Source organism: Oxyura jamaicensis, chromosome 2 (assembly GCF_011077185.1).
Source record: "Oxyura jamaicensis isolate SHBP4307 breed ruddy duck chromosome 2, BPBGC_Ojam_1.0, whole genome shotgun sequence".
Taxonomy (NCBI): domain Eukaryota; kingdom Metazoa; phylum Chordata; class Aves; order Anseriformes; family Anatidae; genus Oxyura; species Oxyura jamaicensis.
In genome coordinates, this window is record NC_048894.1 from 41,382,199 (window position 1) to 41,394,330 (window position 12,132).

General features: G+C 35.8%; 1 protein-coding gene across 6 annotated transcripts in view; it reads right to left on the bottom strand.

Moving 5' to 3' along the window:
- NEK10 (NIMA related kinase 10) overlaps positions 1-12,132 on the bottom strand; it is a 97,116-nt gene that overhangs the window by 21,966 nt on the left and 63,018 nt on the right. For 5 of the 6 annotated variants that reach the window (XR_004747999.1, XM_035316704.1, XM_035316706.1 and 2 more), the window contains exons 27-30: positions 11,835-12,022; positions 11,664-11,746; positions 3,472-3,520; positions 1,165-1,202 (exon numbers count right to left, since the gene is read on the bottom strand). Coding sequence is in view for 5 of the 6 variants with exons in the window: in XM_035316704.1 (XP_035172595.1) it covers positions 1,165-1,202; positions 3,472-3,520; positions 11,664-11,746; positions 11,835-12,022 (358 nt within the window). In the remaining variant the exon portion in view is untranslated. The remainder of the gene's footprint in view (positions 1-1,164; positions 1,203-3,471; positions 3,521-11,663; positions 11,747-11,834; positions 12,023-12,132) is intronic. The other variant, XM_035316707.1, reaches the window with a different exon arrangement.

The window sequence follows — 12,132 nt, forward strand, 5'->3', positions numbered from 1 at the left end:
ATAGGTCAGTGAGGACTTGATGAAAACTTTTAGGAGCATAACAGCAGCAAACCTTCAAGTACCTTGCAGGATCCCAATAAATCAATAAATTTTCTTCAAACCATTTAATGTAACAGTACATCTTATTTAAAAATATGTCTACTTCCAGAATTAAAGGCACCATCAAGTGCCCTTTGCTTCTCGGGTTAGACCTTATACATTGTTTTTCTACACACATTGTTTTTCTCATGAATAAAACATTACTGACAAAAGATATCAAAATTGCCTAAATTACCCATAGGACCAAAATTATTTGCAAAGGCTAATGTGTTTGTCTGCAGATCACTATAGCTCTGATGCATTATGGCTGGGTAGTTCGTTTAAAGTGTGTGTTGCTATTATAATGGCACTCATTAGTAAATAGCCCTGAAAATTTCTGAAAAATTGAGGAAAAAAAATTATTTGTACTGCATAATTAAAATTTCTAACGCAGCTGTGAAATAAGTTAGCATACACACATAGTCGTGTTTTTATGATGATCAATATTTCAACTGCTCAAAATATTTTTTCTTTCAACTATTATTTAAATTCAGACAAAGTTAAGTATTCTGAAGTCACAGCTTAGCAGTTTACAATATCTGAAGCTTCTCAGTAGTAGAGAAAAGTATCACCAAAGTAAAACTTGTTTCATCAATGATGTATAAATACTTCATAATTTACAAGGGCTCTAAGAAATACTCCTTTTATAGTAGTAATTCCCATTGCATCCAGTAGAAGCAGAGCTAAGATAATGAACATTAAAATGAGGTCATACTGATTTACTATTGGAATTTATATTTTTTAAAAATTCCATGATTTATCAGACAACATATTTGTGTCTGGAATACAATTCTCTGCTTTTCTATAATTTTAAAATACACTTATTAGATAATACCATGATTTTTCATATTGCAAAGAACTGCAACTGGAAGGCTATGAAACTACCACCTTGCCACTGGTCAATTATCTTAATGTGGGCCTTGCACATGAGTAGAGGCACTCACAAGATCAGATCAAAAGGCAGTAAAGATGAGGAAATAAAGGAGGCAACATTGTATATGTAATAGGAAAATATGGTTTAAAAACTTGGAAACTATTAAGTTTAATTTCAGTTAAACTTTGATTTTGTCACAGGCACAAAGTTACCTGGTCGCAGTCTTGATCCCAGGCCTTCAATATAATCTCTATTATTAAAGCTAAACAAAATAAAATGAATCAAAACAAAAGAGAGTAGTTTTAGTTATGTTTGGAATCAGATGCTGTAGAGAAAACACTAGAATTCCCTGACTCCTTCTCATGTTTCCTCTAAACAAAGCCTGTCCCAATTCACTAGTTTATGACCGTGTGTTTATAAGTCTGGTTTACTCTACATGTGCAAAGTCGTAAACATAAAAAATAAAAGAATAATATTAGATCATTAGCAGAACAATATCTCAGTCCCAGAAATATATATGTTTCATTGCTAGCTATACTTAATACACTGTCCCAGCCTGAAGATTTCATTAGCTGAGATAAGCAACAACAAATGGATACAGACAAATGACGAACTGAAAGAACAAATATGATGTCCTGATGGACAGTAGCCTCACCAACCCTACCCTGGTAATAATTTTTACTTAGTTTTTAAGCAGTGAGGAAAATGAAAGTTTCAATGAGAAGTTATGAAGAAGGATAAGAAGATAGTTTTCCTAATGTTTGGGCGCGGGGCAGAGAGGGATTAAAAACAAAGGTGCTTGTTTCAGCATTCAACCATTAGGAGTCTGCCATTACTGACTTCAGCAGGGGCTAAAGCTGGAAAGCTAGTGAGCGGGAAGTGACAGACAGGATGGTGATATGCTAAGAACAACTTTGAAAGCAATAATAAAGGACTGTTTCTGAAGTTACAGACAATGTACTAGCAAAAGCGTACACACAGACAACAGCCAGGTTGAAGGTAAGGCTACAGATATGTTCCTTGCAGCAGTGTTCTGAATGGGCATTTGAGTGACTAGAAAGCATGCATCAAAACCAGTGATGTTGCTTGCATGACAGCGCTATGAACTCAAGCAGGAGATTTAACAGAGTAATCAATAGGAATGGTTATATCTTAGAGATGCCGGGCAGAACAGTTAGACACATTCTGAATGCAAGAAGTTTGAGAGATGTGCAAGTTAAAGCAGGTGCTCAGATCCCATGGTATTGGACAGGATGGGCAGAAGTAGAGGTATGGACAATTACAATTTTCCTTGTAGTTATATAGAACTCAACTCTATGGCTGCATGGCCATGAAGAGATATTACAGAGATAAGCAAAAATTTAGTATAGACTGAAGGAAAAACATCTGATGTACTATCTTGCTAGTCATACTAAGTTCATGATTTGCAGCATGATTTTGTAGGTAGATGAATAAGTACATGCAAAGACAAGATGCAGAAGAAAAAAGCATGTGATTAGGTGATAAAGCCACATGCAACCTTCTTGAAATAACAGTTTCAACTTAAGAATAGTGTCAAAAAAGATAGGAGAATTAGAAAAGAAGGGAGTCAGAAGAGTCAGAAAAACATGATTTCAAGCAGATAGTGCCAATGATAAATTGCAGGTCAAGGAAATTGAGGGACTGTGATTTGGAAGATGTCACTAAAACACCTTACTAAGAACTGTTTCAGTAATACTCTTTAAATAAAAGCTGAATCAAACATGGACTAAGGAAACAGGAGAGGAATCAATGCCACTATTATAAATGCTTACCTAATTAAGTTAAAGGTAAGGGGAAAAAATCAGAAGGCAGATGAAGACAAGTCATTTTTGGCTTTTTTCACATGTGAAAGAAAAGCAGGAATGAAGCTATAAAGAACAGTCTATGGATAGAAGCAGTGTCAAAGACATTAGAAAAAATGTTTGGTCAAGAATGCATTTGAGGCATTTCTTAATTAATTACAGAAAAAAATGAAAGACCTTTAGACAGAGAATAGGGGAAAACATGCTATATGTTTTGGTTTGTTTTATTTATGTTTTGGAAGCAATGAGCATGACTCCAGAATTTCAGAAATAGATATCTAGGTTAATACAGAAGGTCTAGAAGATTTCGAAGGGTCATGATATTACTCTACACCATGAAACATGCAAGCACATTTTTCTGTGGAAAAAGAGCTGCTTAAAAATGCACAACCAGAATTTGTCTAACCAACTTATGTCAGTTTAAGCTGATACAGCAAGGTTCATTTTTAAATCTTTATCAGTTTTACTGCTAGTCCTTAAATTACTCACAAAGTTTCTGTGTGCAAACATTCTCAAATAATATCTTCAGGCAGACTGACTGTCATTGGCTGAGACAAAATGAAGTTGTAATGGTGAGTAAGGAAATGTTTCATGGAGGTAAATCGTGCAGGTGTTCTGTTGTGAAACGACTGACTAATAAGGGTCATAACAATGGTCAATTACATCATCTATATTAAAATCATAAATTATACCTACCTAATCTGAGGTTGTCTTTCAGAAGCACTGAGACTTCGTTTAATTATACCTGAAACAAATGCATAAATATTATCTCTGCGTTATATATATATATATATATAATAATACTTTCTATTTCCCAGATACGATGTCAAAATAGCTTTTAAATAGAAATGGTAAATAAACTCTAAATCCACATTTGAATATGGAGTTGCTGTTTGATGTGTCAAAAATGCACTTGCAATTTAGTCTCAGCCCTGCAGAGCATTTTATTAAATAGTTTCAGAATTTCACAGAAACATATAACACATGCTGACCGCATGCCCACAGAAGATATATCTGGATTAGCATTAAGTAACTACCTCAGTTACTGCTACCACTGTAGCCACAACAATATCTCTAGTCTGGGTAAGAAGCTAGAATATTTACACACTTTCTCAGAGGACCTTTGACAGGTTGTTTAAACCCTGTTGTACCAAAGTTTTACCAGCAAGATTCTATTAGCTAACTTTGCAAACTATTACTTATCTAATACCTTTCCTCTTTAATAATCCTACTGATTTTAAGACCTTGAAGACAGGTATATGACCAGCAATTGATCAAACATCCAATCAGCAATAAAACTGAAACCAAACTTTTATCATGTATTGCCTAGTGCCAAAAAAAAATATGAATTGGAAGGAGTAATATTGGATGCTATTTATTTTTATGTACTTTGAAAGCATTGTCTTAATACAAGCATTTGTCTTAAGCAGACATCTTAAGCACTAGTCTTAAAATATTCCTACAAAACCATTCCTTTCATGCTGATTTTGACATGAGACCACTCTCTCCTATGCATGCTTTTTTAAAGGGAAGGAATAAACGTATGCTTAAATCAAAAGATATTTCATCTAACCATAGGTTAGGAAAATCATTTTTCCCATATTTTTGATACAAAACCCCATGTAGAAAATAATCCATAGGATTATTTTCTACACTAGTAACATCACAAACATTATCATAAAACAACAGAAGCCCCTAGTCACTCAAATACTAGCTAATAAAAAAAAAAAAAAAAAAAAGATTACATAATCTTACACTAGTTTTCCTGCTGTTCGTATTACTACTGTAGTTATATTAGTTCTAGAGCAACAGCAGAGGACTTCCAGAGAGCAAACACATTTCTGAGAATCTTAATTTTTTTCCTTGTTTTCAAACATCCTTTCAATTGTGCTCTGAAATACAGTGCCTTATTTTTCCTACTTTTTTCAGATCTTCTGACATGAATTAAAATAATAATAATAAATAATAATAATTTAAAAAAAAAAACTTGGAGGAGGCTGGCATCTGTCACACACAATTCAGTTTAAACTCCCCCCAAGTTATGTATCTTTTATTTTGGCCAAACCTGTCTGCTTGCAAGGAAGACACACAGATGGATAGACAGAAAGAAAAAAAAACAACAACAACAACAACAACAACAAATTATTTTATTTCTTGCTAATGTTCTGCTTAGCAAAACAGACTTTGAAACTCTGTAGTTGTTAGCCCAAAAGTAGATTTTGTAAGAGCAGTTGATGCAAACAAACCAGTCCCCTATAGGTGCAAAGATATTTCAATTGACTTTTAAAAATAGATAGGAAAATGCATTGTCCACTGCCTAGAAAGCAGGCAAGGGCTTTTTAAAAGAAAAGTTATGATTGCACCTATTAAAGGAATAAATATTTTACCTGTGTATGCTGCAGAGAAAATAATAGACAGACAAAAGTAGAAGCCCTGACCAAACCAGAACCATGTTGCTTGGGATAAGGATTTTGAGTTACAGCCTCAGGCACTCTGCTATAAACCCAGAATATATTATATTTATGTAATATTGATGGGAGAAAATCTGTAACAGAAGACAGCTGGCTAGAAAACAAAGACTGAACACAGCTATTTCCTGGAATTTTAAAAACAGCTCCCCTTTACAAGAATTTATATAGTAAATTGGATCTGAAATAATATACCCTTTGGCTGTTTCAAAGAAATGGTCTCTCTATCAGTAAAGTTCTCATATCCAAAAGTTCTTGATCAGTTAGATGACTCACCACATTTGACTTGCAAATCTGACAGCTTATGAGTATATTTGCAAGTGCATGGTATTTCACACCAAAGAGTCTGTCTCACCACTCATTGTATGTGGCAGAGATATAATATTTACTGATTCATATGCTAAAATTAGGAGAATACTTCTTAATGTTAAAGTGAAAAGAAATATATATATATATATAAAACAGAAATCATGTTGCAGAACATCACTAAACAACAGCCAACACCCTTCAGCCACATTTTTATATCTTGTTATTTTGTTAGATTGCTACTGTGAGCAACTACAAGGGGGAGAGTCTCTATATTAGATAATAATGCATCAGAATAATTTCTTCAACAAGGACACTCAGACATCTAAATACCATTATAACGCATATTCATGTGTGTATATGTGCATCCATCAAACACTAATGAATCTAGTAATAGTCTTTTGTGTAAGAGTTACTTTAAGCACTGTAAGCCAGACAGGGAGTAAGAAACTACACAGATGTTTAGGAAAGTCAACTAGCAGAAGTCATGAAGCACATAGTAGATCCCGATGTCCAGCCCAGGGTTTTAGCTGGATAATATTTCCTTTTACGATTGTTACTCCTCTACTATGAATGGGAAGAGTAAGGCAATGTATGCTGTGTTCAAATGTCTTGCAAGAGGGAATTTCTAAAGTTCAAGATGATCTCATGGAAAATGAAACATAAATGCTCTATGTCTATTCTGTTTTGTGCCCACCTTTGTTGGAATGTGAAAGACATACAAAATCCAAAGATTTTGATTAGCATTAGCATGAAGATTCCTTGAGGAATCTTGATTTACTTTAAAAATAAATCAAATGAGATATCAAGATTTTTTCTCACTGCTACTCTAGCCTTTAATAGCTGATGTAATTAAAGTAACTTCTAAGAGTTTAACATCATAGCATTTATTGGCATCAGTGCAAATCAAACAGATGCATTCTAATATACAGTTTAGTGTTTTTCTGTTGCAGGCATCTAACCATGTAATTTCAAGAAAACAGCTTACAATGTGATACGAGTTCAGAAAAATCTAGAAGGATATAAAGTCTTGCTTTAGCTTTCACTTCAGAGGTATCTGTAAATATATAAAACTCTGAAAACTCTTTCAAGTTTAGTCTTAAAAAAATCACAGACATTAGATTAAGGTCTCAAGAGAAATCTGAACCCTGGACAACGGCAAATTGGAAAAAACAGGCCTACAAAACACTAAGATCTCTGTCCACAGACAGCTCATTGTGCAAACTCTGAGTTTCTTAATGCTACAATCATTTTCAACTAAATTCTTGAAACTTTCTTGATACAACCTAAAGAACCACATGCAGCAGATGCAAGAGTATCTTAGGCTGAGTCTTAGGGGTAATGTCTTGAAGAAGCATTATCTTCTAAAATCATCAAATCCACCACCAACTACAACCACTCTGAATAATAATAAAAATCTCAGTGATCATAGAACTTGCAAGACACAAGGTAGCTGCCTGCAAATTTTGCCCAAAGCCCAAATTTTGAATGAAACTACTAGCTCCAGACAGCAGGTGCCATTACCGAATGGGTATTTCCTAGTATGTTTGCTTTTGCTCTCAAAAACAGACAAAGTTGGAGCTAAGTGATGACCCTGACTCAGAGTCCCATTGTTTGCTATGTACAACATGCAGTAGGGGGCTTACATGGCAAGGTTTTGGTAGCAGGGGGCCATAGGGGTGGCTTCTGTGAGAAGAATCTAGAAGCTGCCCCATGTTAGATAAAGGCCCCGCTGCTGGCCAGAGCCTAGCCAGTAAGTGATGTTGTTTTTACCTCTGTGAGAACATATTTAAGACAGGGAAAAAAAACCTGCTGCTACATAGCAGCTGGGACAGAGAGAGAAACAGCCCTGTAGGCACCAATGTCAGTGAAGAAGGAGGGGGAGAGGTGCTCCAGGCGCCGGAGCAGAAGCCCCCTGCGGCCTGTGGTGAGGACCATGGTGAAGCAGGCTGTCCCCCTACAGCCCATGGAGTGCCACGGTGGAGCAGGGTTCCTCGCTGCAGCCTGTGGAGGAGACCACGGTGGAGCAGGTGGACCTGCACCGACAGAGACTGCGGCCTGTGGAGGACCCCCACCGGAGCAGGCCTCAGGCTGGACCCTGTGTGGAGAGGAGACCACACAGGAGCAGGTTACCTGGCAGGAGCTCCTGCCCATGGGGGACCCAGGTTGGAGCAGTTTGCTCCTGACGGATGGACCCCATGGTATGGACCCATATCTGGAGCAGTTCTTGAAGAGCTGCTGCCTGTGGGCAGCCCACGCAGGATCAGTTTGGGAAGGATGGCATCCCATGGGAGGGACCCCACATGGAGCAGAGGAAGAGAGTGACTGGAAGGAGCGGCGGAGACAAAGTGTTAGGGACTGACTGCAGCCCCCATTCCCTGGTTCCCCTGCAGTGCTCAGGGGGAGGAGGTGGAAGAGGGCAGATGGAGGAAAGGCATTTTTGGTTTCTTTCCTTTGTTTCTCACTTCACTAGCTTGTTAGTAATAGGCAATAAATCTTACTATCTCCCTACTCTGAGTCTGTTTTACCCGTCACGTTAATTGTTGAGTGATCTCCCCCTTTATCTCAAATCTTGAGCCCTTTGTGTCATATTTTCTCCTCCTTCCCTTTGAGGAGGGGGAGTGAGAGAGTGGCCATGGTGGAACTCAGCTGCCCACCCGAGTAAAAGCACCACACGTGAAGAGTTCATTTATTGAATGTACCCTAGTTTTATAAGTTCCCAGTTACTGCACTTCATACTTTTGACTTCTTTGGGCATTACCTGCACAAGGCTCAAGTTCTGTCAATTTGTAAACAAGTTGTTATTCTAAAAGTTTGAAGACAGACATAGAAAACCTTTCTAAAGTTACTTCACTGGAATATTCTGGCAGATCTGTTGTCTCTTCCCTATATAGTTACTCTGAATACTATTACATTACAATTACATTACAGAAATTTTGGCAAAAAAAAGGGAGTCCTGAATCTCAGCTTATTTGCTTACTGGTCACACATCATATAAGATCAGAGATTCCTCCAAATACTGGACACAGATACTACAGTATGAGGTAATAGAAAAACTTGTGAGCAAGATCCAGCACAATGACAGGACATTAAGTCTTCTTTGCCTCATGAAAAACTAGGAGCTGAGCAATTCTGAAATGGATCTATTGTGTATTTACCTTTTAGTTATGAAGAAGGTCAGAGGGCAAGTATATAAATAACAGGGTCTTCTGATAGCATATTTTGCAGACAACTAGTCTTTTATTGTCTGTTAGAAGCATTATTTATGATACTACATTGTCCCGGCTAAAGTGTAAGTAAACATGATTCAAGAAAACAAAAAAATCTTTTCAAAAAGTTTCCCAGAGACAGAGTAAACATTTAAATTCCCATTCACCCAACTGACATCTAGCTCTTCTGAACTACCATGCAGTAAGAGAGATCACATTTTCCTGCTATTTGTTTTTACCAGTAGAAATGCAGGTACAGTTGCACTGTAAATAAATAAATAAATAAATAAATATGACTAAGCTAAGGTGTAGTTGGGAACCTTAATTTTAAAATAAGAAAAATGCAAATAAGCTGTTATCCTACTACTCTTCATTGCTTTTTGACTGTGTCCTTATCCTCTGTCCATCTCTATCATTTCAAATTATAAAGATTCAGGGAAAAAAAAGATTACATCTACGACTACTGCCTCTGTACATCTGAAATGTGCATAATCTGATCCTGTAGAATTAATCATTTCAAGGAGCATGAAACTACTACTCGAGAATCTATATATCCTGCATTTGGCAATCACAGGAATTGCTAAGAAATTAATCTTGTGGAACTACATTGTCTTGACTAAGAACAACAGTCCTTTTCTTAAAAGTATAATTAGAAAGCACAGGTTATGTAAAATCATTAAAAATTTGTTACAACCAGTGGACTATAAAGAAGCAAACCACTGTTACGCTCACCTGCATATCAGTTTCTGTACAACTGAGTAACACAGCACATGACATCTTTTTACAAATTATTACCCATTTTTAAATTAGAGGAATATTTTTCCATATTTACAGATTGTTTTCTCTGAAATTGTTATGATGGCAGCATGATGAGACAGCCCCCTTCAAAACCCCAGTCAATACACCTGTAATTTAAATTCTGTTTTTCATGACAGCAGTTTCCAAATTAGCTAGATAAAAGTTGGTCACATTTTTCCCTGCAATACTGGTGTGCTTGACAAAACCATAGTTAATTATTAATACACTGTTAGACATTTATTAGCAATGAATGGAGCATAACACAAGCAATACCCAAACATCTGGAATTTATAATAATTTTTCAAAAAGTTATCTTTTCTTTTTCCATTAAAAGAAAAAAAAAAATCTCCTGGTATTCATTACAACTGATCCAGAATACTAACATCAACATCAAACAGAACTACAGATGATCTAAGAATGTATGACCACATTATTAATTTTTTGAGAAAGCAATCTTGACGTTCTTATACATCAGTTAAACTGTATTTGCTGGGAGGAATGTGTGCAATGACTTCTGGAAATGTTGATTAAAGTTACTGGGTTAGATCTTTCTAGTCAAAAACATTTCATTAAATCAATGGAATTCTGGCAAGAAAATACTACAAAAAGTTGATAATTTGTTAGTGCTTGGTTCTTAATAAAGAAAGATGAACAAGGAAATCATTACCAGTAACACGTCAGGTGTGGCAAGTTATAAACCACAGAGATTTCCAATGTCTTTGAAAATTGCTGAACTAGCTTACAAAGAATTCAGTTTCTGGGTGACACACAAAGTATTATTCTTCCACATAAGCACCAAAACAGAATATTTCATCTAGAGGCTGCTGTTCCTTAAGGGATTGTGTCTATGCAATCTCCTCCTAGTAGCAGGCTATGCCTCTCTGTACCTGGTAACCTTATCCTGTCACTGTCTTAGCACAATAGAGCAATAAAAAAAATAATAATAAAGATTTAAAAAAAATAAAATAAAATGTTGGTAAGAGGCTGGCTGGTCATCCAGTCTGTGGAATGGCAGGCTATCCAATTATAAATAGCAAATTATTTTAATAGATTATAAATAGAATTATCAAATCAGTTAGTTGCTCTGCACTAATGGCTAGACAGTTTAATTAACAGAAGTCATATTTTTCAGTACCTGAAACAAAGTCTGAAGGAAATCTAGCTAGCAAATAGCACTACGAACAGATTAAGTAATATTACCTTATGGTTTTGAAGCCTGGAACCTTGCACCAATAAAATGTGTTAATCTTATTACCTTCACATTTAAAAAGGACATTTTAAAAGATCCACAGATTTTCTGTCAGAACTTCATAGTATAAACAAAAATCTTGAGTTTCTTTAGTTCTAATATTACTCTTTTTCTAGTATAAAATGTTCTTTTCCTCTAATGTAATCAGAATACCATCCCATTTAATACTTAGATCACCATAGATCATATTTTAGCAGGCAGCCTATAGTGATTATTGATGTCACATCTTTTTTCTTTTCATATTTGGATATAATACAAAAACTATTACTTAACACCCAACATAGCTGATGCCTTCCTAACTGATTGCCATAAATAACTAAAGGTAGCATGATTGCTGTGTTTTGTCATATAATACGTTCCTAATTTTAATCTAGTTATTAAGCATTCCTGCAGTTCCTTTCAATGAACTCACCTACACAGCTAATGCTTGCCTCTACCAGCTTTCTTTTTTACACCCTCTAACAGTGCACTCCGTTTATTCATATGCATGTAATTCCTGTTATTGAGATAAAAGTTCTCATGCTGTCTGCCTTCTGTTTCTTATCAACTTCAGTTACCTTATGCTCAAATCTAAAATCATCTTCTTTGTCAAGTTGCTCAATAACTTTCCAGTTTCCACAGCCATTCCTTGAACATATAGGGATAAACTACATAAAGAAAATGTAGAATATAGAAATAGAAAATATATTACCCTGGAAATGGGTGCCGCAGAGGCACAGCTATTTTAATTTTGTATTACTTAGGACCCACAACAGATGGTGAACTTGCAATGAATTATGAAATACCCAACTATTTTAGAATACATGACAACTTAACTGTTAGAAAGTACTGTACCCCTTCCTTCTTAAGGGATCTTACCAAAAGCAGATTCTTTCAAATGACTTGGACTGGAGTTACTTGAATTGTCCAATACGTCCAGCTCATCATCTAATTCTGAGAATGTATCTGCACATAAAAATGAAAGCAAAATAACTTTTAATCCACCTCTGAGCAGCATTATAGCACTCCTGATTTTTCTTTTGCTAATTAATACCTTTCTCAGAGTTTTCTAAAGTGCTGTTGTTCTCTGTCAGGATTTCTTCATATGTTCTTTCCTCATCTTTTCCACATGCAGATTGAAAACTTTCAGCTGGGATGTCAATGTTTTCTGAAAATTCAGTTGTGCAACTAGGTGTTCCACTGGTGCTGCTAAGAAGACTCAACTTCTCATAATGCTTCTGACAACAAAGAGCAAAAAGGAAATGTTACATACTGTCCCTATATAGCATCCATTAGAAAACGTGAAAGAATGACTTGTATATCCACAAACACATAAAAATGTACATTT